Below are 26795 nucleotides of genomic sequence, written 5' to 3'. Positions count from 1 at the left end.
ACTTAACAATTCCACTCCTAGGTATATACCCCAAAGATCTGAAAGCAGGGATGCAAACAGATACTTGATGTTCACTGCAGCATTATTACAAGTACCAAAAGGTAGAAACAACCCATGCATCCATCAGCAAATAACTGGATTAAAAAAAGTGGTATATATACACAATGGAATATTATTTGGCTGTAAAAAGAAATCAAAGTTCTGAAACATGCTGCAACATGAAAAAACCTTGAAAAAATTATGCTGCATGAAATAAGCAAGCACATAAGGACAAATATAGGTATTATGTATATGAGTTACCTGGAAAAAGCAAACTCAGAAACAGAAAGATTAGATGCTATCAAGAGATGCGGGGTGGGAGTTTTTGCTTGGTTGGTGCAAAAAGTCTATTAATAAAGTTTATTTTAAAAAAGAGGGAATATAAAAAAAGGAAATGAAATTCTAACATATGTTACAACATGGACAAACCTTAAAAACATAATACTAAGTTAAATAAGCCAGATACAAAGGGACAAGTATTAGATGACTCTACTTATGAGCTTCCGTAAAAAACAAATCCCTAGAGACAGGAAGTAGAATACCGGTTACCAGGAGCTTGTGGGGCAGGGGTGGCGATGGCGAATTGCTGCTTAATGGGTTCGGGTGATAAAAAAAAGTCTCCGTGATGGATGGTGATGATGGTGAGAGAACATGGTGAATGTAACCAATTTTACTGAACTGTACATGGTTAAAATGGGGAATTTTATGTTGCATGTATGCTACCACAATATATTTTTTAAGTTAATTTACTCAGTGCAGATTCCAATGTATCCAAACTCCCAGGATGAGCCAGGACCCAGCATCATGGGATTGAGAACGCCTTCCTAACCAAAAAGGGGAAAAGAGAAATGAGACAAAATAAAGTGTCAGTGGCTGAGAGATTCCAAACAGAGTCAAGAGGTTATCCTGAAGATTATTCTTATGCATTATATAGATAACCACTTTTAGTTTACAGTGTATTGAAGTGGCTGGAGAGAAGTACCTGAAACTGTACAGCTGTGCTCCAGTAGCCTTGATTCCTGAAGATGATTGTATAATGACATAGCTTTTACAATGTAACTGTGTAATTGTGAAAACCTTAAGTCTGATGCTCCTTTTATCTAGGATATGGATGGATGAGTAACAAAATAAGGATAAAAATAATAAATAATGGGGGGATAAGGGGTAAAATAAATTGGGTAGATGGAATTACCAATGGTCAAGGAGAGGGAGGGGTAAAGGGTTTGGTATGTATGAAGTTTTCTTTTTCTTTTTATTTCTTTTTCTGGAGTGATGCAAATGTTCTAAAAACGATTATGGTGATAAAAACACAACTATATGATGATATTGTGAGCCACTGATTGTACACCATGTATGGACTATATATGTGTGAAGATTTGTCAATAAAAATTTTTTTAAATGAAAAAAAATTCCAATGTATCTGATTTGACATATTTTAACCATAAGTTATCCATTTACCTAGCAAATACCTACTGAGCAGATACCCATGATACACAAACAGATAGCTCCTTCCTTTAAAGTACTTAGTTTTCAGCACGGAACTAGAATCTGTCAAGCACACCCTACGATTCAGCATGGGAATGGTATAGTGGAAGAACCCGTAACAGGGATAATCTTGCCTGAGAGAGTAAAAAGAAGACCTCGTGGAGGTGTCCAGTTGTGGAACCCAGGACCCCAGCAGGTGGCCATGGGGAGGCCACCCTCAGGCTCTGTCTGCAGCTGCCCCCAGCCCCCCTGCTGGGCTCTTATTCGCTGAACTCTCAGGTATTGTGGAGCTGAGATAAGCTGTCCCTATGATGTCCTGCCCCAAGTCGTGACCCACTCAATCCATACACATGATAACATGGTGGACATTTTAGGTTACTAAGTTTTGGAGTAGGCTGTTACATATCAGATGACTTATAAAACACATTGAGCAAATTTAAGTTTCCCCTCTCAGGCAATATGATCAGATTCCAACTTTTTAGACATTATACTGGCAGCAAAATGGAGGATGCATTGAAAAGGGTGCAAGACAAAAATAAAGACTTTTTTAAAAGGCTACTGTGAAAGTCCAAATAAGATCTGAAGGGAGAAGGTATGTAGGGAAAGAAGAGTGTGGGCACGGCAATTCAAGAAGGAGAAGTGACGTGAAGGGCTCTTTGGTCTCATTTACTAACAAAATAAGAATGTGAAATACCATTAAATGCCAAAAATGCCCTCTCATATGAGCATTCTTTACTTGCCAAGTTCCTTATAAACTGCAATATAACAACATTCTAGATAGGAGACGGTAACCAGTGAGCACTGCCAGCACAGTCCAGTGCCTTGGACTCTGGCCGGGAACCACCAGCTCACCCACAAAGAGGCTGGATGGAGGGAGAAGAGGGGGAAGAGGCTGCAGGGAGAGAGAACCAACACCCTGCATTGAAATAGGATGAATTCTTATTCTTACATTTTTCTCAACTCTGACACAGAAACTATCCTGGGGACCACTTCCAGCTGAATCACATGTGCTACATATGAAGAAAAAAACTCACAAAAGTTACTGACTCTTTCACGCTGAATGGATTAAGGGAGGAAAAGGAAGGAACAGAAATCAAGGAGTGTTTGCTAAGTCCGCCCCCGGGGAAGGCGCCCTGCTGCCCTGTCTCAGACACGCTGGGGACCAGCTCGCTCCAGCTTCCTGATGGCCCTCGGCACTCCTGAGCCAAGGCAGGAGTGGGAGGTGCACGCTGTTCTTCACAAAGGCCTAAGATGTGAACCAACTCAGAACAACCTGCTGGAAAGCAAATGCCATGCATATGCAACTGTGCCACTTAAAGGAGAGAAAAACACTGCCACCCAGCCAATGATAAAGGACAGGTAAGCCTGCTTAGGTCGTCTTAGAAAATAACACAGGACAAGGTGCAAACAAAATGAGTTTCTTAGTAATCATTCTAAACGACCACACCTTCCAATTGTCCACCCACCCACGCCTGGCTTCTCTGCAATGTGCAAACCAGCTTCACCTCTCCAGGGCATGTTCTCCAAGCCACGTAAATCACAGGCTATCCAGCTGCTCAGGAGCAAGTTCACCCAGCTGCCAAGCAGGAGATGCTGGTTTGAGGCTCCCTGAAGGCACCATCAAATCAAAAGCCAAGAAAAGCAACCTCACCCCAGGCCCTGGGAGAAAGGTCCCTACACCACCCCAGTGCAAGAGGAGCAGTCACTAGGCAATGAGGTTTCTGAGAAGACCACATATTCTCAAGCAAGCCTCAGAAGCGCTGGCTGGAATTGGGGCCAGCAGCCAGGACCCCGTCGGCTCCTCGCCAGCACATTCTCACTTCTGGTTTCTCAGGAAGGTGCACTATTATGATACGCCATTACAGCACAGAGACAGCAGCAGAGCAGAGAGAGAGAAAAAGGCTCCCTCTTTTTCCAAGACTTGCTCTGACACAAAGAAGCAGTATCGAGGCAAACAACAGACCATCCGGGCCACCACTCCTTGCCCCACCACCCGAAAAGGCTCAGTGGAGTCTCAAAGCTATCCTGAGGAAGAACAAAGGTGGGCACGGATGTAAAGACAGGAGAGGCCACCCTCACAAGCCACAGCCTGCCCACCCATGCCCTGCAGTGGCCTCATGAGGCCCAGCCTCACATGGGGTCAGCGAAGCTGAAACATGGCCACATCCTTCAGTTAAATCCAAATGCTCTCTACACATTGAGCAAATTTAAGTTTCCCCTTGTAGGGAGTATGATCAGATTCCAACTTCTTTGACATTATACTGGTAACAACAGGGAGGATGCACTGAAAAGGGTGCAAGACAAAAATAAAGACTTTTTTAAAAGGCTACTGTGAAAGTTCAAACAAGATCTGAAAGGAGAAGGTGTGTAGGGAAAGAAAAGTGTGGGCACGGCAAACATTCAAGAAGGAGAAGTGACGTGAAGGGCTCTTTGGTCTCATTTACTAACAAAATAAGAATGTGAAATACCATTAAATACCAAAAATGCCCTCTCATATGAGCATTCTTTACTTGCCAAGTTCCTTATAAACTGCAATATAACAACATTCTAGATAGGAGACGGTAACCAGTGAGCACTGCCAGCACAGTCCAGTGCCTTGGACTCTGGCCAGGAACCACCAGCTCACCCACAAAGAGGCTGGGTGGAGGGAGAAGAGGGGGAAGAGGCTGCGGGGAGAGAGAACCAACACCCCGCACTGAAATAGGATGAATTCTTATTCTTACATTTTTCTCAACCCTGACACAGAAACTCGTAAATTCCCGCTGGGGATGCCCTTTCTGGCAGCACGGTGGAAAAGATCCTCCTGCTACAAGCGAGCTGAGCCTGGGGAAAATTAAACAACCTCTGATGTATGCGCTGGCCAGCAAGAACAAAGCTGAGGGACATTTGAAAGGGTGCCCCTCCAGGACCCAAGGCAGAGCTGATGGGAGCATGAAAGTTTACCAGGAGGGCCATCCTGGAAGCAGCCGCGCTCATGCCCAACACAGAGACCCCAGACCAGCCCGGCAGGCAGGGAGCACACCCCATCCTCAACGGAGCAGGCACACACATGCTCAGGGTGACGGGACCCTGTTTGGATTCCTCTAGACTGCTCTATATTAAGAAATTTCCCAAAGTGAAAATTTTAATTGTTGAGATTAAATTTCCAATGGCTAGAGCAAGCAAATAGCTGACTAGAATCATCTAGGACCCAGAATAAAAAAACAAAAAAAAACACTATTTCTGATTAAATAAATCTTTGCAAAATAAATCATAAAGAATCATACGCATACAAATAAATAAATAAAAATTTCATGCAAAAATAACATTTCGCCTCCACCTACCATCACCGTGAGCAGAACACAGACAAAACCCTCACAGCTCATCTATAAAGCCAGAGGCACAGGGTAAAGAAAGTGCTCAGGAAGCACCGGAGGCGCATCCCTTCCTAGCTTTACTGCTTAAGCAGCAAGTTCCACCTTATCTAACCCATCAGCTCACAGCAAACGCCCTGAGGATGATAAACAGCTGTGCAGGAGGTGCTGCCCAATTCAGGGTCAAACTGCATCAATGGCATGGTGTGAAGCCCTTCCCAGCTAAAGCCCAGGCCTGACCCCCACCCTGCCCCCTTCAGCCAGGGCAACAGGCCGCCAAGCTCAGCTTCCACTGGGATGAGGACAGGAGCTAGACGACCCCCACCCTCTGCGCCAGCCTCACCTGGGCCTCGCTGGCAGAGACCAGGGCACCCAGGGAACAGAAGCAACCACACTGACAGCCACTCCTCAGTTATCCCACTAACATAACATCCATTTTAGCAGCAACAAAAATGCAATTACATACTGATCTCAACAACACAGGAAAACCCAGGAATAGAAAGACTCGTGGGAAATAGGAAAACAAGAGTACTAACCTTAGAAGGAAACTCAAATTTAGAACTCTAATTCCTCTTCAATTTGTCTTTGCCATTCCCACTCATTTCAATTTCTTAAAATTTTTAAGTAGAGATCATCTTTATTCAGCAGTCGACAAGGACCACATTGAAGAGACATCTCCCATCTACCTAAACATAGGCTGGGATGGGGAATGTTCTGCTGCACAGAAGATGCTGCGGTGCCTGCCACAGAGAACTCAGCAGCAAGTGGCAAACTTAACACAGTCCACAGCAGAGTCTAAGGCCAGAGAGGGGCAGCCAGCGCCAGCTCAGAGGAGGTGGAAGGAGGCCCAGGATGGAAGCCTTCTATGGGACAATGGACTCTGGGGTGAGGGGGCCCGGGAGAGTGCACCCCAAGCAGAGCACCAACACAAGAAGCAGGGAGTCTGGCCTCTGGTGCCTGGAAGCCAGAAAGAGGAGCTTGGCTCGACGGTGGTGCAGGGTGAGGGGCTCAGCCAGCTGAAGGTCAGCAGACTAGGTGCAGTGCAACTCATCTGGCAGAGACAAAGGAGATGCCAAAGACAACGATGGAAAAACCAGCACACCACGCCTATCAACTGGAACAGGCAGAGAGGAGTGTGGGCTGTGCTGACCCCAGGTGCCAGGGTGGGTGAGGGGAGATGTGAGCCACGGGCCACAGGCTGTGCAGTGCGCCAACAAGGACATGAAGACACCCGCTGCTGCGCACCCGCACTCACCTCCCAGGACCGTCTCCCCACCCCAGGGGCAAAACGCTCCCTCTGAGCCCCGGCGCATCACCTGCGAGCCGAGGCCCGCCACACTGCGCTGCCTCCCGGCACCCCACTTTCCTGCTCTGTAGTGCAGCAGTGCACTTCAGGGATGGGATGATGCCCGTCAAGCTGCATCCTCCTGGGAAATAGTCACAAAAGCAGGCTGGAGCTTTCCAAGGACCATGAGAAGGACCAGCTCTATTACAACAGTGTCAAGTACCCATAAGTCCTTCAGAGAAGAAGGAGGAAAACCAATTCCCAAGTCGATGTTTTAACAAATGAAAAAACAGAGAAAGGCCAAATGATAAGTACGCAAAGTTATTCTGCTGTGGAAGATTTTTTTCTGGCTTCCGTCATACAAAAGCACCCATTAGGCGCTACTCAAGCACCCTGATCCCCCAGTATGGGCATCTGGCATCTTTTTTTTTTTTTTTTGGCACTCTTTCAAAGGACTTATTTGCTACAGAAATGCTTGAGTCCACTGAGGACATGAACTTAGTATTTCTGTGTTTAAAAGGGTTTTCTTTGCAGCTTTTACAGTACTTCAACCTTCAAAAAGCAATTAATTCTGCCAGTATGTGGAATGTCTAGAAGAGGTTAGAAAAGTCAGAATCTGTAGAATTAGACGTTTGAAAGTAGAAAAAAATAGTATTTAAAAATCCCTCATTTGGACAAGTCCAGAGTTGAAATCACATTCATCTGCAAAACGAACCATTTTAGGTGAGAAATGTATTTAATAAAAAAAATATGGAATGCTTTATGAATTTGCATGTCATCCCTATGCAGGGAGCCATGCTAATCTTCTCTGTATCATTCTAATTTTAGTATATGTGCTGCAGAAGCGAGCAAACGTCTAGTGTCTTTGATGACCAGACACTCAGCTTCCTTGGTTCAGATCTTCTTGTCAATACAGGGGTCTAAAGATGGAACCTTTCACCCCCAAGTCCATGTCCCCAGCTTCATAGCTAGTAAGAGAGAGAAGGAGCCTGGAGAATGAGTCCTGGGGTCCTATAGCAGCTAAGAGCTGCCCTGACTCCTGAAGCCAGCAGATACACGATGATATCCAAGAAGACATCCTCAGTAGTTGGCCCCCACATGGAGGCCCAGAAGAGAGAGGAGACTGTACAGGCCTTGTCTGAAGTCTACAATCCTGGCCCTACCTTCTCCCCATTTCTTCAGCTGTTTCGCCACCTTTGCAGCCTCAAGAGCTGGGATAAACATTCACAGGCTGCAGAGACAGGCACGTGGCTGCCACGGAAGGGGAGGCAAGGAGGGTGCTTGAAAAGCCCAAGAGAGATGGCAGTAGCCAGTTTTGACCTGGAGAGTGAGCCCACACAGGCAAGTGGAGCAGAGGGACAGGAGTCCCCAGAGGAGAGGGTGTGGGCACAGGTCCATGGTACTTTTGGAGGACCACCTCTAGGACAATGGTGGCTGGAGTGTAGAGGGAGAGTTCGGCACAGCCTGGTGAGAATGGATGGGCAGTGAGCCAGGAAAATCACCAGCAAAGCAGGGGTGGGTCTGGAAGGTAGGTCACCCTGACCATGGCCACCTGAAAGGACGTGAGGGACATGGAAGAGGGCAGAGCTACACCTAGGCTGTTGGCTAGTTCAGAAAGACATCTTTTGGGGTCCTTCAATGGGGCTTTGTGGGGGAGGAAAAAGTGACAGAGGATACAAGTGTGATCTTGGACCTGTGGGGCCTGAAGCACCCTGAGTGCATCCATCCGGTAAACAGAAATAAGGCTCGAGAGCAAGGGGAGAAACCGAGAAACAAAGGTCAAGGGTGAACCAGGAGAGATGTATCAGCAAACAAGGACAGAGCCTGAGGGAGGGGAAGGGTGAGGGCAGCAGACACCACCACACCTGGAAGGCTGCAGACTGCAGCTACAGGGCAGGACAAGACTAAGGGGAGGCAGGTAGAGGTTGAGGCCAGTGGTAGACAAGTCCAGGGGTGGGCGAGGCCAGTGGGTGAGTTTGGTGGTGGGCAAGGTCAGTGGTGGGTGAGTCTGGTGGTGAGCAAGGCCAGTGGTGGGCGAGACTGGCGGGGGACAAGGCCAGTATACTCCCCTCCCTGGCCCCAGCTCCGCTGCAGCCCAGCCCAGCGTCCAGCCTCTGCACTCACTGTCTTGGCTAAGTGACAGGAGAGTGAAGCTTCTGATCACCAAAGGCCCTTACCCGCAACATGTGGCTCCAAGCTGGGCTACCTGCTAGCAAATACCTGCTGAGCAGGATAAATCACCTGAACAGGTGTAAGAGGCAAGCCCGACGATGGCCCAACAATGGAGTGAAAGGTGTGCCACACGCCACACATGATTCAACATGACGTGCCACAGTGATGCCTGCCCACCCAAAATGCTGAGCAGTGAAAATATAATAGTGTCAAGTTAGCTGCTCAACATCTTTATTTAAACCCACGGAGACACTGAGCGACAGTCATAATTTTAAGGACCTTATTTCACCTTAATTATAGAAAAGCACATAAGTGTGTAAAAATGGCACACACTCCGTGAAAAACGTAAATAATGTTTAAATGATTTTTTACCTTATTTTTCTCCACCTAAAAACCTCCTCAGGTAAGTGCTACAACTAAAAAGAGTAATCTAGCCAAACTAAACCTTAAATGAAGTAAGGTACCATTCTCCAAAGGATCTTAAAAGAAAAGAAACTCAGAGAAAGAAAGTAGAGCACAGAGGCAGGGAAGAGTGGCAATGGGGAGTTAATGCAAAATGAGTATAGGATGTATGTTTGGGGTGAAGGGGTAGTGACGTAGCAGATGGTGGTGAGGGCACTGCAATACTGTGAGTACTGAATCCCACTGAACGGTGTGCTTAAAACAGGAAGGGGCTGGGGTGGGAAGATTTATGTTGTTTGTATGTTTCCACAACTAAAAAAAGACAGAAACTAAAGAGATAGTGATAATTAAATGAATGCATAATACTGGATGGGATCTAAAAATGGAGGAGAAAAGGCTCAAAAGGACATTTTTGGAACATAAGAAAAAACTGAAATGCAGAATGTGAGCTTTACGTAAATGTCAAGTTTCATAATAACTGCACATAAGGTGACTACATAAAGGAATGTTCTTTTGTTCAAAGGAAATATGTGCAACTGCTCTCAAATGTTCAGAAAATGGGCAGATGGACAGACAGATGAAAAAACAGTTCAGCAAAAGAGGAAAAATGTTAAAATTGGTGGATCTGTCTATGGGGGTGGGCATCCTGGAGTTCTCTATATGGAATTTGTATTAATTCTGCAACTCTCCGGTAAGTTTGAACTTATTTCAAAATAAATCTTTTTTTTTAATAGAAAGAAAGAAAATCATTCATGAGAAATGTTTTGGACACTTGCCTTCCTTTCCTCTTCAAGGAGCACTGCCTATACTAATCAACTCTCCCTGCTCCTCCCCTGCAAGCAGGAAAGGTCTGCCCGAGTCTCCCTTTTGCATCTGGGCTGTGAAGCAAGGAGCCTCACTTCCGCCTTGGGCCACGGGGAGGTGGAGTCAGAGGAGTTGCCACACTATGTCCCCGAGACTCGGGACCTGGCCTGCACCAGATCAGCCTCCCTCGGCACCAGCCTGGGGCGCAAAGGGAGAACAAACAGTGCAATCTGAAGCCAGGAGGTTTGCCACATCCTGCCCTACAGGAGGGCCATTTGTTCAGTGGCCATCCATGGGGTCACCCTCAGCCATGCAGAGCTGTCATCTGAGTGCACAGTGCTGGGGCTGGGTTAGAGGGACTTCTTCTCTTCTTACCTGGCTCCCAATGCCATTGCTTGAGATTGTTTTTCTCCTTTAATAAGATGCATGTTTTTGTCAATGATGAAAAAAAACTGCAGGGGAGAAACTTCACTCTTAGAGGGGAGTGTGATCCTAACAGCTGGTAAAGAGAAGAGGATTTGTTTCTATTCCTCACTTCAACTGTATTTTACCTGTGAGGAGTCAGTCATCACCTAGCACTAAAAGCACCATGCACAGCATGGAAAAGAAGCCCTTCCCCATCAGACACTGTAAGAGTCTTCAAATCCCAGCGTGAGACCAGAACAGTTCAGCTAGTGACAGGCAGAGATAGGACATGTTCAAATAAGGACAATTCTCAATCTTTAATATGGTGTTTCCCTTCCTTGAATTGCCTCAATTTGCATCAATCGTCATGTTTAAAGTAGAACTAACCCGAAGGGTGTTTAAGAAGCCAGGGTGAAGAGGGCTTCCAGAGAAATGAAGCTGCCAACACTTGTCTTCTTCCTCCAAGCGCTGACGTCACCCTGGCAAGAGGAGGAAGGACTACCTCAGGAGTCAAACCCGGCTCCAACGCCGCCTGTGAAGAGTCCACCTGTTCCGCCCACACCAATGAACAGGTGGATGAAAACGAAGCCAAGTGCATCAAAGGAAGCGGATGGGTCCTGAAGCTCAACGCCCCTGCAAGTCCCAGCATGCAGGAGCATGCAGCCGGCGGCAGAGCCGCCGCTTGGCCCTAACCTCACAGATTCCCCCTGCCAAGGCAGCAGGCGTGGAAAAGGAACCCAGCCTCAGACCACATTACTCCTTCAAAAGAAGCAAAGGGAAAGATCCCCACAAACCAGGGTAGTTTTCCATTTCCCAGAAGAAACACCAGGACCGGGGCAGCTCTTTAGGAAGTGGGACATGAGCCAGCCCACCTGTGCTGGCAAGTTCCACTCACCCTTCCCAGGGATTTCAGCTGGCAGTGTCAGACAGCAAATCTCTAGATACTTCTGAAGTGCCATGGCCTGACTTCCTCAGTGCCCAAGAGGTGTTCGTGACCCTGCCCTAAGCCACAGGGGAGTTGCATTCTCTTTGCCCTCTGCTAACAGGGTGCGGCAGCATGGCAGAAAGCTCGGCTTTTTTAAGCTTTAGGAAAATTATTTCACACCTCAGGAGAAGGAGAAAAAAAAGAGAAAGACATCCAAATAAATGGGCAGCAGGAGCCTTTGTCTGATGAAAGTTGCCACCCCTCCTGCCCCCTCAGCCCCCTCCTGCCCTTACTCCTCCCCTCCTCCTCCTCCCCCTTCCTCCTCCCATCCTCCCCTCACCCCTTTCTTCCTCTTACCCTCCTCCTCCCTCCCCTCTTGTCCCTCCTGCCCCATCGTGCCCTTCTACCTTCTTTTTACCCATCTCCCTTCCTCCCTGGCCACACACAGAGCTGCACAGCCCCTAGCACGGCAGCGTGCCCCGCCCCCCCCAGGCTCACAACGATCTTCCCAGCTGCCAGTCACCCTCAGGTTTGTCCGGGCCCCTCCTGATGCCTCCCCAGCCACTATGAGCCCAAGGTCTCAAAGGCAGTGGCCAGCAAGAAGGGAGAAGCCACACAGACACCAGTGCCAGCCCCTCATGACCTCTACAACCGTGAAGGCCCCCAGGCTCACTCAGGTGTGGTTTCTTTTTAATCCTCTGCTGACAGAGAAATAAATTTTTTCTATCATGCAAATCTCACTGTAATTAACCAAATTCAACAAAACTAAAAAGGTTGCCAAACACAGTAACAATGATTTTTTAACACTGCCTTCCTCTACCCACCAGAGAGAAAACAAGTATTTCTTAAAATAATTTTGTTACAGAGCCTTGAATGCCAAACCAAGTCATCTGGCCTCTCCCACGGGAAGCAAATCGCCCAAAGTATTCTGCCATTCTAAGCTATAAAGGAACAGAGAGTGGGAAAGCACACTTAGGATGATGTGCCCTCTTCCAAGCATTCCTCAAGGTCCTTCACACTTACCTGGCCCACGTCCATTACATTCAGGGCCAGCCTCACCTGGGTTCACCTCTACCAGAACAATTACAGCAGAAGCCACAATAAAATGCTCCTTCACCCCCTCCCCAAGACACACACACACACACACGCGCGCGCGCGCGCACGCGGCAGGAATGAGGGGCGCATGGGCACAGACGGGCTGCTGGATCTGTACTTCACAAGATGGGTCTGCAGTCACCAAAAAACATGACCTCAAAAACATAGGAAATGACCAAAACTATTCTCACACTCAAAAAGACAGTTACATTCCAAAAGAATTAAAAACATGCCCACACAAAAACCTGTATAAAAACGTTCACAGCAGCACTATTCCCACGATAGCCAAATAGTGGAAACAACCCCAATATCCATCAAAACATGAATGGACAAACAAAATGTGGTCTAACCATACAAGGAAATATTAATCAGCCATAGAAAGGACAAAGTTCTAATCCATACTACAAAATAAAAAAACCTCAAAAACATGATGCTTAGTGAAAAAAGCTAGACAAAAGAAACCATACATTTCATGTTGGCATTTAGTTGAAATGTCTAAAATAGGCAAATTCATAGACAGTAAGTAAATCAGTGGTTGCCAGGGGCTGGGCAGAGGGAAATTAGGGAATGGATGCTGATGGGGACAGGATTTCTTTTAGTGGTGATGAGAACTTTCTGGAATTAAACAGTGCTGAGGTTTTCTGTATAGTCAGTGAATTGTACACTTTAAAAAGACGAATTTTACGGTATGTAAATTACACCTCGATAAAAAATTGTATAATATTTTTCTTGCTTTATATAACGGAAAAAGAATAGAAAGGGGCATGATAAAACAGGTATTATCTCAACAGAGCACAGGAATTCAGGAAAGCTTTTATTTTTCAAAGTTTCTTTTTCAAATGTTTTGAAATAGCCCTCATTAATTGAGCATTAATTGAACAACAATCCTTCCTGAAGACAAGGGCAAAACGAATGGAAAGAAATATACTGGAAAGCTTTTCTTAGAGAAAGATCTAAGAAAGGGCTTTCCTGGGGATCCCGTTGCCTGGATGACCAGACACAGGGACCCCACCCACCCACCCTGCACTGCTGCTGCCCCGGGTTATCATACCAACAGGTCCCTTGCCTGAATGACTGGACACCAGGGCTCCCCCCAACACTGCACTGCTGCTGCCCTGAGTTATCACACCATCAGGCCCCACTTTCCACAGAGCCTCTCTGCCTCCCACACCCTGTGGGAGGTGCTGAGCCAAGCACACACGGTGCAGGAAGGATACCCAAGGGACAAGATCATGCTGACTCACAGCCCACACCCCTCATTTAAGCAGTCCAGGATGCTGGGACCCCTGAAAGCCAGTCCTCAACCCAACAGCCACAGAGAGCAGAATGATAACAGCTTGCAGCTGTGCCAAGGACCCCACAGTCAAAGATGGCAGGACTGTTGGCACCTCCTCAGGAAGGAGGCCTAGGCACCCACAGCCCCCTCTAGCCTCCCCACATCTTGTCCACTCCTGCACTGAAACAGAGACCTTCACTCCTTGTTAGCACTAGAAAGGGCAGCACAAAGTAAAGCAAAAGTACAGTAAACGGGTAGGAAGTGGGGACACCAAACCACAGCACCCCCAAGTGGATGTCTTGGGTTTGTGTTTAAAATACAGATGCTAAATGGAAACTTTCTAACCAAAGTCTCCAATAAAATTAAATTTTCAAATCACCCATTTTATTTTATTAGAACAGTTCCCAATAATTATGTTTAATAGCAAAATGAAGCATTAGCAAAACAGATGAGAAGAAATACACCTGTTCCACGGGAGCCACCCAGAAGGGCTCAGGTGACCTGAACCCACAGACATAGGCATTGCTGGCCTCTAGCGGTGAGTGCCCAAACTGCTGGCCCTGCTGCAGCATCTCACTCCACACTGTTCGGGTCAGGGCTTATACTTATTCAAATCACTCCTTTCACTTGTAACAGCACAGAAAATCTATCACTACATGTCTGATGTCAGCTTTCTGTTACTAAGGAATAGTCCAAACATTAAAAAAACAAAAAAGAAAGAAAACACACACGCCTATGTTCATTGCCAAGTCAGGGTTAAACATATCTTACGATATTCCAATTATTTCAGGGCGGAATCTAAGGCAAACAATATTCCACCCTCCCCAGGCACAGAGCCATCTCCCTGCTGTCTCCACGGCTGTTGCTCTTACCAGAGCTTGCAGCACACCATCCGCCGTGACGACACCCCCCAGGGTCTGCAAGGAGGAATGGGCCAGGGCACAGAGGCTCCGCTCCAGGAAGGCTGCCATCTTCTTCTGTTTGACATCTGGACGTGTAATCAACCTGCCAGCAGGAAAGAAAACAAAACGCCAGTTACAGGCCCAACCGATTCTCACAGTGAAGACCCCTGCAGCCCACCCTCCCCTATCTCCACACACAGTAGCACCCACATCCATCCTTTGCCCCGACAGCAGAGGAGCATAGCCTGCCGATTTGAGAAAAACTTCCACGCTGAGATATCTGCCCATATTCAACCCTGTGCCAAAATCTCTTTCACCAGCTTTCTCCTTTAGAAGACACCCCTACGAAAGACATCCTCTCCAATCTGAGAAATGGAGGTGTCGCTGAGGTTATGGCTTGCTCTTGGCCATAAATATGCCCTGCCATCCCCACGGACTCCATCGATACTCCAGCCCCACCATAAGATCACAGGAGCCACCTTTACCTATCACCACCACCACCCCAGAGTGCTCCACTCTGTAACTCTGCACACCCCCAAACCCACCGCACGCAAGGCCTCGCCCGCAGCTACCCTCCGGACCCTGTGAGTTGCTCTGTTCTGCGCTGTCACAGGTAGTCCTTCCCACCCACACCCAACCTCAGGCGGCTCAGGCTGGTCCCTTGGCTCTTGTCCACAGCGTCCACTCAGGTCCAGGGACTGCCCAGCGCTGCACTGCCTGGAAGTTCAAATATCATGTGCCCAGACTCACCCTCTCCTCAATACTTTTGGCTCAAATTAATGGCATGCAGAGAGAATCACACCCAGAAATGGAGCTCTTTATCCCTCCTCCACCAATTTGCTCACCAATTCCCCAGCACTGTCCATCCTGGTTCTGTGGCTCAGTCATCAACTACAGAGCCCCTGCGAAGTGCAGTGTGAGGGATTTGGGGGAATAAGGAAAAGTCCTGCCCTCATGGAACTTATACTCTGATAGGACAGAAACACAGTGAGTAAGAGGTGACAGGATTTCCAGTGGCCATGGATGCCCAAGTGAACAAGAGATCAAGGGAAAAGAGAGGAGTGGAAGGGGGACACAGGTTCAAGAGAGGGGTTCAGGGACAAGCCCCCAAGATTAGAGGGGTAGAGGTTCACAAGAGGGACAGACTCCCCCATGATGAGAGGGGTGCAGGTTGAGGAGAAGGGCTCAGGGACAGTCCCCCAAGAGGAGAAGGGCTGAAGATCTGAAGGACAGACCCCCAGGATGAGAGGGGGAGAGTTTCAGGAGAGGGGCTCAGGAACAGCCCTGAGGCGACATCACCAGGCAACCGAACCAGGAAGGCGACAAACTCTGCTGAAAATCCTGCCATCTGAGAAAGCCTAAGAACAAGATCCCCATAGAGGAAAAGGGCTCAGAGCCTCAAGCAAAGCAAATGAGCCAAGTGGGGACCCTGTCAGCAGAGGACGAAGGTCAGGGGACCGCTCTTCGCTGGCCAGGCGAGCAGTAAGAAGCCAGAGAAGTGCCCTGCACAGCAGCAGGTGCTCCAACAGTGCCCTCAGTACCACGAAGCAATCCGAACAGCAGAGTGTGGACACAAGCTTATGCCACAGCCCGCATATGAAACAGGCAGTGGTGGCAAGACAGCACAGCGGTAGGACCAGATTCAGAAGAGAAGTGGAAGCAGTGCCCACAAGAACTACAGAGGGACTGGCAGGGTGGGGTGGTGGAATAAAGACGCACGAAGATATGACTGCAAGAAGACAGGAGGAGGGAAAATGGAGGGAAGCACTAAAAGCTCAGTTCTGGCCAGGGAAGCTCACAAGCTGCCCACACGGAGTAGCCACATGAGTCTAGGACTTGAGGGTGGGGCTGGACTGGAGGAACACAGAGAGGGGTTAGTCTCTGGCCTGTGTCCCAGATCCCCCATCCTGCCCTGCCTCACCTTTCCCCTGGAACCATCTGGTCTGGTCCACCAGGCCCCTTCACAGCCAACTCCACACTTCTCTCCTACAAAGTAGCCTCAGTGTACTACGTACTGTTATTAATGTAACATATGCATAAACTGCACACAGCTTGGGGCAAAAGAGTTTAACAATCACAGACCTGCACTGCATGTTAGATTATTATGCCTCGGATAGAATACACACAGCACAGAAAGGCCCCAAAGGGGAAATGCACAGCAGGGTCTGTTCAGCATCTCTGGGTCTAGCCTCCAGACCCTCTCCAGAGAAAGCACACTTAAGGAGAGGCTTGGCATCAGCACCCAGGGATACAAGCCTCCATTTCGAAACTTCCCAGCTGACTTCCCACCAGAGCCGCTGGTCCTTGCTGCGTGCCAAGTGTCTGACAGAGAACATGCTTGAGCAACAGTGTTTAGTATCCTTCAGCCAGGCCTTCACAGTCAGGTGCCTGCCCTTCCCACTCCTTCCACCCGGCACGTCCCAAAGACCCAGCTGGAACCTTCCTTCAACCCCTGCAAAGTCTCCTTGCTGCCCTTGGCCCACAAACCAGACTGGCCTTCCTAGGAGTGCCCTCTTTTCTGTCCCACAGCCACAGGGTGGCGGGCAACACTGAAGGGTTTCCGTGAGCCTGCCTGTACAACCGGACTAATGGCCATTCTTGAATATGCACATGGGGGCAAGTTTCCAAACTAAGGTACAAACCTAAGTTCCTTTGAGAGATTTAAGCAAGTAGGTTGCATTTTTCTTATTAATAATTGGAATATATTTTCACAGCAAAACATAATGGAAAAGGAACAATGGAAATGTTTTGGTAATGGATCATGGTGATAGTTAATACAACATTGTGAACGTAATTAACAGCACCGAAATATATCTAAATGTGGTTAAAAGAGGTAATGTTAGGTGGTACATATGGTAACAGAATGAACATTTTTTTCTAAATCCAGGAAACCGTACTATACAATGAACCTTCAGTTAAACCATGGACTATAGTTAATGATACAAGTATAAAGATGTTCTTTCTTCAATTTTAACAGATGTGCCACACCAATGCAAGGTGTTAACAATGGGGGTAAACGGGAATTCCGTATTTTGTACAATTGTTCTGTAAACCTACAACTTCCCTAATTAAAAAAAAAAAAAAATACAGGCAAGCAAAAAAGGAAAAAAGTATCGCAAAAATGCACATATACAGATTTACAAAGACACGATCATTTTTCACATATTCTCAAAGACATGAATCCTAAGTGTCTTTCTTTTTCAGAATTACTTCATAGCCCACACCCATTTTAAATACTGGACTCAACTAACAATGCAGGTCCTTTCAGAGCATCACTGACCTGCTCTCATAGACGTGGGTGTCACAGGGACAGCTCTAAGATGCCAATGGAAAGTGAATATGGAACTAGGCCTATCGAAGACAGAGGGCAGGAACCCAGCGAAAACTTTCTGCAGCTTCAAGCTCAGGAAACCCCAACTCAGGGCCCAGCAGCACCAGCACAATGCTACTGTCACACAAACTCACAAACTCACAAACACACAGCCTGGGAAGGAAACAGACAGGCAAAGCAAATCTTATCCTAAGAACTTAAAATGCTTTTAAAATAATACCACAAATTAATGGAAAATGAAATATAAGTTTTGCTGGAACAACTTGGGGAAAATTTAATTTTCTACCCTATTCCAAATGGATTAATAATTCCATGTGAAATGATAAAAAGGCAGACAAATATTAATGACTACCTATTCAATCACTAGTGGGAAGGAAAGTCGGCTCGCAAGAAGGGCAACCCCTAACAGGTGGGCGAGTGCTAAAACTCATCCGTGGTCAGTGAAGTAGAAACCAAGGATTTGTGACGAGAAGTACAATGCTTCAATCTTATTCAGAAAAAAAAGAACATTTGCGAGGATGTCCAGTTCCCAGTTCCATCGAGCCCTGCACCCCTGAAAGCCCTGTGGCGTGCATACGGCCCCCCCACCCCAAGGTGCCCACATCCTGCAGCCAAGAATCCCTCCTCTCAGGTTCTGCTCTAAGGAAATGACCCCAGAGCACTGCTTACAGGAGGAAAGAAGTGGCAAAGTCAGTTACAGCAGCAAAAACAGTGGACTAGAATGGAGTTACTTAAACTATGTTTATAAATTACGTGGAAAAATAGGATGCTGACAATGAGACTGCACTACGTACACAGTGAAATAAGAGTACAGAAAAAGAAAAAAAATACTACACATGTATTAGAATCACGTGTGGTTTTTCTTTCTATTTTTCATGGTCCAATTTTTCAAACTTATATACAGTGAACACTCCTTGCTTTTATAATTAGAAGAAAAACTACTTTTTAAAAATTAACATAAGAATAAAGGCATATTTTTCTATCAAGGAGTTTCTATTAAAGTTAACACTCATATCTAAATATCTTCTTTTTAATGGAAGAAAAAAGTTATGTTGGCAACAAGACTACATAAAAAGCAGCAGATGTTTAGAAGCCCACAATTAATAAAGGAAAAAAAGCTCACTACCAGAGCTGTAAATAGGAGGGGAGCAGGGCAAACCCGACAGTAGAGGGTGTGAAGAGACCCGGCAGCCCTGTGAAACACAAGGGCAGTGAGCACATAGGAGGATCAAATGCCAGCCACGGCCCTCCTGTGCACACCCATACCTCATCTGTAACAGACCCTGCTACCCAGGGCCCCCCACCCTTGCTCCCCCCGCCTCTCTCCTTCCTCCTCTCCCAGGAACCCTCCAAGTCCCCATCCCCACCCCCTGGGCCCCCCACGGCTTACAGGTGGAGGCAGGAGCGTCTAAGCCGCTGAAGCTCCTTCCCCAGTGGAAGTGCCGGCCCGTCCTGCCACGAGAAGGCCCGAGAGCACGGAGCACTACCAGGTGGGGCGTCGCCTCCCAAAGCTGCCGCTCTTCCTGTAAGAAGGAGGTTTAAGGTCCAGCTCCCTTTCCTCAACATGATGAAAGTGTGTGCATGAAAAGCCCAGAGCCCACATCATACCCAGTGAGGAGAGGCACAGCTTCCCCCTAACACAAGGAACTGTCACGCCACAGTGCTGGACAGTCTGGCCCAAGCAATAAGGCCAGAGAAGGAGACAACAGCGCCCAGATTAGAAAGGAAAAAGGAGGCCACCCTATTCGCAGACATGCGCTTATACCCAGAAAATCCTAAACTAGAACATAAATTCAGCAAAGTCACTAGGTACAAAATTAACAACAAAAGTCAGTTGTGTTTCTAGACGTGAGCAACAAAATCTGAAAAGGAAACAAAGGTTGCTATCTTTAAATCATTCAAATTTCTAGATAAGTTATTTTCCATTACTCCGTTATTCTAACATCTGTAAATTATTTGTACAATATTTTTGTGTAAAAACACACAAGTAAATAAAGGAAAGGGCTCAATGGGTGAAGAGTAACTGAAAGGCCGCCAGGCCAGCCACAAGAATGCCAGGTGGGGACACAACACCCACCCCCGAAACACACACTGCAGTCTCCGGGGTAAAGGGCTATCATGCCTGTCACTTACTCTCAAATAGTGCAGAAAAAAATACGTGCATGTGGCAATCAGAGTATTTTCATATGGATATAAATATATGGATAGACAGAAAGGGAGGGAGGAAAGGAGAGGAAAAAGCAAATACAGTAAAAATGCTAAAATTTGGCAACTCTTTACAGGTAAAAGGTACATAAGTAAATTTATTCCCGCAACTCTTCTATAAATCTGAAATTATGTCAAAATAAAAAAACATTTTTAAAAACATAATGAGTATCATCTCATGTGTATGTGTATAATTACACATAACAGATCAGTCGCAAATTCATCTCTTTCTCCCAAAATTCCATGAAGTAACAATAAAGGGATAAAAACCACATAATCCTACAAAGTAAAACAGAATATAAAAAAACTAAGTAAAGCTGCGGCACTTAGGAAGTGGATGAAAATGAGTGGGCTCTCATTTCCAGTCTAAGAGAGCTCTGGGTGGGGATAGGGGTGGGACGTGGAAAGGGTAAGAAACAAGCTGGTGCAGGTGCAGGTCCAGATCCAGAAAAGACATCAGGAATGGGTGATGGGGGACCCCAGAAGTGGGTGGAGTTAAGGTTCATCCCCAGTTTTGAGTCTGAACAAAATAGTCACTGAGACTCCAAAATCCTCCAGCCCAGACCAGCAGCCAGGGAAGCACACTTGCAAGACAGTGCTTACTCAATAAAAAGTGCTTTTTAAAAAGTAAAAAAAAAAAAGATGGTGCTGGCTGCAGATGGGCACATCCTGAATGAAGAGCGTCGTCTCCCCAGTCTTCCCCACCCAGCTCTCAGACTGCCGACACCCAGCTCCACCAAGGACTGGACGCGTTCATTTCTCTCCGACCAGCGCCTCCCAGCCTCGTGCAAGAAGACCTCAGTAGAGAGCTGGGTGCTCCACTGCAAGGATGCTGGTCCTGGCCTAAGGACCCCATCACAAGCCCCACCGAGCTCACAGCTCTAGGGGGTCTCCCTCCTACATCCTAACAGTCAAAGATAAGCAAGGATTTAAGGAATGCCTCTCCCCTGACAGACATCTAATATAAGCAAATGGGGGAGAAAAGATCTTAAGAGAAGAGAGAGAGACAATGTGTGAAAAAATCAACAATACAGTTACTTTCCTCAGGGAAATCAGAAAATATACTGCAGGTATAAAACAAAAGGATGGCACAGAAGAGGAATAATCACACCAGAAAAAGGGCTCTTGCAAATTAAAAACAGAGCAGAAGAAAATTAAATAGCAATTTAAGCTAAAGCTGACAATTTCCCAGAGGAGAAAAAAATTTAAACATAAAGACAGAAATTAGAAAAGATTAAGGATAGTAAAATTCAATCTAGAAAGTCCAATGCAATAAGAAAAGTTTCTGAAAGAGAAAACAAAAGAGACAAAACCATTGATGAAACAGGTTCCCAGGTGTCTTCACACTAGACTCCCCCCGCCCCAATCAAGAAGCCACATGACCCTGGGATGAACAGGACTCTAAAAGCTTGGAGGGGTGTGGGGGGTAGGATAGCATCAGACCACTCAACAAAAGCATGAAAACTGGAAGACAAGGAACACATGCCTCCAAATTCTGAAGCTAAATCATTTCTATCTTACAATTCTATGCCTGGCCAAATTATCAAAGACAAGAATAAAACGATATCCACAAAGCAGGATTCTCAAGACGTACCTCCCAGCTTGGTAGCCTCTGCCAACTGTCTCAACCAAAATGAGGAAACCCCTAAAGAGGAAAAGCTGGAATCCAAGACAAGATACACAATAGCAGAAGAAGGGACCCCAGGGAGAGGATATACCAGGGGAACCGCTGAGCCCAAGAGCCCCCATTCAGCAGCTCAGAGGACCAAAATGACTTCTCCAAGAAAAAAATGGAACAGGTACAGAAACATAAAGGATTTCCACCTCTGGTGGAGAATCTGGGTTCAAATTAATAATGCCAACTGCCAATAAAGAGAAAATAAAAAGCTGTACACAAAAGGAAGTTTAAGCATAGTATATATATTATATGGCTCAGCTAGGTCACAAATAGGTAAACACTGAATATCGACTTAAATGATCATCTGGTTTAGAAGGGGAGAAATACATTTGGGGCAAGAGGAACAGGAGGGTACAGAAGAAAGGGAAACCCTCCTCCATAAGGAGCAAAGCCAAGACAGTATCTAAATCTGAGGTGGAAAAAAATCAGGAAATAGGAATATGGGCACAACAAGAAATAAAGAAGCAGACATCAGAAGAAATAAGTGAAAGAGTTGAATGCATTTGCTCCAATAATCAAGCAGCGGAATGCTACCTTTTGTTATGTCTCATAAAAGTATTTCATTTTTTTTTAAAACATATAAGGTTATTACCAATAATTAAAAGGTAATTTAATATTTGAAAAAGACAGTGACAAGAATATTTGACAATATAAAAATAATGAATATTCCTAAAGAAAAATGGGCAAAGGATAGATATAACTAAATGATTCAAAAAAGAAATGCAGTTGTACAAGGGTAGTTTAGTGGCAGAATTCTCGCCTGCCATGCAGGAGACCCAGGTTCAGTTCCCAGTCCATGCACTTACCAAAAACAAAAGAAATGCTAAAACACATACTGGAAAATTCAGTATTGCTGGTAATAAAAAATAATAAAAGCAGAAGCTATTTTTCATTTAACAAATTTGGCAAACATTATTTGAAGATGGTACCTAGGGATGGTAAAAAAAAACCTAATTTTCAACTGGTTCAACCTTTCCAGTAATTGTATTTCCAACCCCCAAAATATTCCTTCCACTTCTATAAGGATTTGTCCCAGGAATCAATCAGAAGGGTACAAAGTTGTAAAGCAGAATGTGGTTAGCAGTGTTATTTTTAGTAACAAATTGGAAGCGTGCTAAACACCCAGTAGGAGGTAGTGAAGACAAAAATGTGCTCCCATCACAAGTGAGTTTTGTGAGGAGACTGCCGGATGCCCCATCCTGGCCCAGCTGCCTGCAGAGCAAACACGGACATGCGCCAACACAGCCGCGGCAAGCACAGAGCTGAACCCTGGGTGATGAAAGTATATGCAAAGGTTATTTTGTTCTTTAGACTTTTCTTTTCTAAAACACAGATGATTACTTTCAGACTTAGAAAGAAGCTGACAATTTCTTTAAGTCTTTGACTGAAAAATAAGAAGCCCCCTCCTGCTGAGTGTCTCCCTCGCCGAAGTGCAGTGTCTCAGGAAGGGTCTTGAATGTTCAAGTGGATACCACTTGAGCCCTTCCTCTTTCCTCCTAAAAATGCTGCTACACTTAGGCTATTCCCTATGATTGAGCAAGTGCTTTCACAAATAGCACATCTGATCCTTACAACAGCCCTGGAAATTCAATGCTTCTCTCCCCACTTTAAGGAGACAACTGCACATGAAGGTCACAGCTACGCATTTAGGCATGAGGGGACTGAATGAGGTGTGGTCCATTTCCCCAAGGTCAAGATCAAGAAGTCTTCTGGCTAACTTTTAACTTGCACCAACACAGAGGAATAAAATGAGCCAAATTACATCCTCTATTCAGCTATACTTATTAATTTAGAAGAACCACTTTTTTCCATTCTCACACCTCATGAAACAGTCTTATTCGGCCTCCTCATGCATCTCTGTGGTGTCAGGTTCACCAAGGAAGTCCACCTTCATACCAGTCTATGCTGTTGAAAGTTATTCTAAAGGGATTTTCAAAGACCCTTAATTGCAAGGTCATGCTCCCAAGAATAACTGCTGCATCTGTTTGAAATCTTTGCTCCTGCTGATGGGTTCAGAGGGGCTGGGGGCAAGGGCATCTACCAACACTGACAGTCATTTCAAGCTCAGATGTCTCTTAAACCAGCACTGACAGTCATTTCAGACTCAGCTGTCTCCCTCGCCCAGACACATGGATATTTCTCAAAGAAAGCAACAGACCCCTCAAGAGTGCAGGCGACTTCACCAGGACCTGCTGCCTGGTGACTCTGCTCTGAGCAGCAATGAAATGCATGCATGACATTAAAAACACATAGGCATCCCCATCTCAGGGCACTCCCACTCTTCCACCAACAGAGCCGCCTGGGACTTACTTGGACACGAGGACAGCAGCTGCATCTCGGGCCTTGTCACTGACAACCAAGTAGGACTGGAAAGCAAAGGATAAAGGACATCATTTCAGGACACTTGGTGTAAGCCTCAGGAACCTCACGTGCACTGTTGTCCTAGCTTACCAGCTCTTCCCAGAGTCACAGCTAGGATGGCTTCTAGGCAGAGGCAGTTACAAAGCTGTACAAACTACTCTTGAGGTGCTACCTCCTGTATTCTCCCTCAAGGATGTGCCTCATCTGTACAGAGCATATAGTTACACACCCTTACAACATAAACATGCAAAGGCAAAGAAGGGAAAATGAAAAGGACATGCCAGTGACCAGACAGTAATAAAGAACTGCAGTGCAGCCACTGTGCACATGCCCCAGCGCTGCCCCAGCACTCAGGCCACAAGCCTCTCAGGATAGTTAGAGAGGCCCCATTCCCACCGACAGGAGCTGGAGGGAATACAAACACCTATGCCTTTTTAGGAGGTGTGCCTTAAGAGGTTTCCAATTCTTCTCTCAATTAACTTTTTCCAAGCAATACAAGCGAGAGGTTTTTTTTCTGGGGCAGGCTTTCTGGAGGGAAATGACATATATAGTGTCAAATTTTAAAAAACTGTATTCCTTCAGATCTAGCAATCCCATCAATTAAACAAAGTAAACAGAAGGTATTTAAAATGTTGTTCACCACCACAGCATTTTTAACAAAACAAAACTGGAGACAATGAAATGTCCATCTATTGTAGGGCATGGAGCACTTCTGCCTTATAGATTATGAGACAGACATCTATTTATGGACATGGCAAGTTGTTCAGAATATTCTACCAAGGGGGGAAACTAGGACACAGAACCTAAAGCATGAGATCATTTTCTAAAACATGTACCTCTGGGGGGAGTATTAAGCGCTGGTAAAGAGCACAGGCACTGGGGCCAGACAGACTGAGTTCAAACTCGGATCAACCGTTTATGAGCAATTAACCTACCTAAGTGACTTATTTTTATGCCTGTTTCCTCTTCAGCAGAATGGGAATAAAAACAGAGAACTATCTCACAAAGTAGAAATGAATAAGTGTTTATAAAAGTACCTGTTAACACACTTGATAAACACTTCCCCCTATGTGAGTGCAAATGAGTGTGGCAGGCAGACTCTAAGATGGCCTCATGACTCCGCCTCCTAGTGCTCACACCTGGGTGAGGAGGGCCATGGTGACCAGCTCCTAACCAGTGGAACTGGGTAAAGGGGGTGGGCTGTCACTGAGGAGGGCAGGCACATAAGGCTGTGGCTTCTGTCTTGCTGACAGATTCTCTCTTGCTGGCTCTGATGAACTGGGCAGCCATGTTGGAGAGCCCCACATAGCAGAACTAAGGAAGATCTCAAGTCAATTGGTCCAGCAGTCCTAGAAGGCCTCAATTCTGCCAAGAGCCATCAATGGGCTTGAAGCAGAACTACCCAAGCTGATCTTCCTGCAGTCTGTGTGGCCTGAGGCAGAGGGTCCTGCCGAGCCATGCCCAGATTCCTGGCCCCAGAAACTGAGATGGCAAATAGGTTTAAAGACTCTACATTTTGGGGTGATTCATTACACAGCAATAAGCTATGTTTATATATATATATAATATTTCCATGAGGAAAAATTTAAAGAAAATTGACAAGTGTTATGTCTTGGCATTAGAATGTAGGAGATCTCAATTTAACACTGTTCTTGTGCCTCTCTATCTTCTATATCTCCTACAATGATCGTGCATTACTGATATAGTGTTAACAATTAAATTCAAAATGGGATCTGCTCTTCTCTTACCATTGCCTCTTAAAATCTCTTATTCATTCTAACTATTATGCTTAACAGTATTTGCATGATCTCGAAAGAAATGAGAAGATTTGCTAAGATAATTCATGAAGAGACTTAAATTATCACAATTTAAAAAAAGTTATGAAGTGGGATTTTACTTCACTGAAAACCAAGAATAGCAGCTAAAGGAATAAATGAAGACTGAAAGCTAACCTAACAAACCATACCAAGACGACAGGAGCCTGCAAAGACAGGCATCCGGGCAGCAGTAGTTACCTCTGCTATTCGGAGAATACGGTCCATGACGGGCACTTGTGTTGACCCAGATTCAGTGGTGAGATTCCCATCAAGGCGTGAAAAATCGAACGGAATCAGGCAGGTTACAGAGAGCCACAGTAAAAGCATGTAGCGGGTTTCCCAAGTCTAAGACAGGATTAAATAAAAGCTAGCATCAGGTAAGTACTCAGGTACTTGTGATTCAGTAAGAAATCACCGTAAGAGAGACAACTGCAGGAAAGGCAGAGATGCATAGCCATGCCCCACTCACAGCTCGATGCCCCTTATCAGCCGAGAACCCAGCACAGGCCCTGCAAACTCCAGGGACCCCATAATCATAGGAGGAAAATCAAATATCTAGTTTCTATCCACACCTCTCCAGTATTTCAACCAAGTTTACCCCGTGCCAGAACAGTCAAGCCAATTAACATGACAACTAAAGGAACTTCAAAAGTGAACACAGACAACTCATCCTGCGCCACCATGATGGCTTCTCTTCACTGGCAACTTTCAAAATGCAATCAACCTTTTGATAAAAAGATTAAAAATAGATAAAAAGACTTCAGACTGAAAGAGTGCACTTATTTTTATTAGTCAATAAAACTAGAGTTCAATTTGGCCTTGGAATCATCTTCCTGCGGAGGCACTAAAAATACTGAGGAAAGAAGTGTTTTTAACCAGAGAGAAGAGAAGCTGAACTTCTCACCCAAATCTTCTATTACAATTAAGGAGGAGAGTTCAGGCACAGTCACACTGAGACAATCCACAGAGCTCCTCAGTTATCAGTTGTGCCCTTTTCAGACTATGTCATTGGGCAGAAAAGAGCTGAAAGAGCAGGTCTGGCTGCTTTTCTCTGAAAGGGCTGCTTTCGAAGTTGACCCCTGGCTACTGTGTGGGATACCCTGGATTAGGGGAGGGGTTCCCACCATAACTGGTAAGAGCAGCTCACTGCTTAAACTATAAATCTGGAATTTCGGTGAGATCCAGGCAGGGGATTCCCTGGGAGCCATTCCACATGTACTGTCATGACCAGTTGCTAGAGGAGGTGACACCTAGGTAATG

At 45.9% G+C, this 26795-nt stretch overlaps 1 protein-coding gene and 1 non-coding gene across 4 annotated transcripts in view; both read right to left on the bottom strand.

The window, feature by feature from the left end:
• TBCD (tubulin folding cofactor D) overlaps nucleotides 1-26795 on the bottom strand; it is a 251762-nt gene that overhangs the window by 196476 nt on the left and 28491 nt on the right. For all 3 annotated transcript variants that reach the window (XM_077166310.1, XM_077166311.1, XM_077166312.1), the window contains exons 6-8: nucleotides 25734-25880; nucleotides 23668-23723; nucleotides 14114-14246 (exon numbers count right to left, since the gene is read on the bottom strand). In XM_077166310.1, the coding sequence (XP_077022425.1) occupies nucleotides 14114-14246; nucleotides 23668-23723; nucleotides 25734-25880 (336 nt within the window). The remainder of the gene's footprint in view (nucleotides 1-14113; nucleotides 14247-23667; nucleotides 23724-25733; nucleotides 25881-26795) is intronic.
• On the bottom strand, nucleotides 6907-7014 carry LOC143689196 (U6 spliceosomal RNA). The gene has a single exon (XR_013178657.1). It is a non-coding gene; the product is annotated as a U6 spliceosomal RNA (small nuclear RNA).

The sequence above is a fragment of the Tamandua tetradactyla genome, chromosome 6 (genome assembly GCF_023851605.1).
Source record: "Tamandua tetradactyla isolate mTamTet1 chromosome 6, mTamTet1.pri, whole genome shotgun sequence".
NCBI classification, from domain to species: domain Eukaryota; kingdom Metazoa; phylum Chordata; class Mammalia; order Pilosa; family Myrmecophagidae; genus Tamandua; species Tamandua tetradactyla.
Note: the sequence above shows the minus strand (reverse complement) of the source record. Positions and strands in the feature narration are given on the sequence as shown.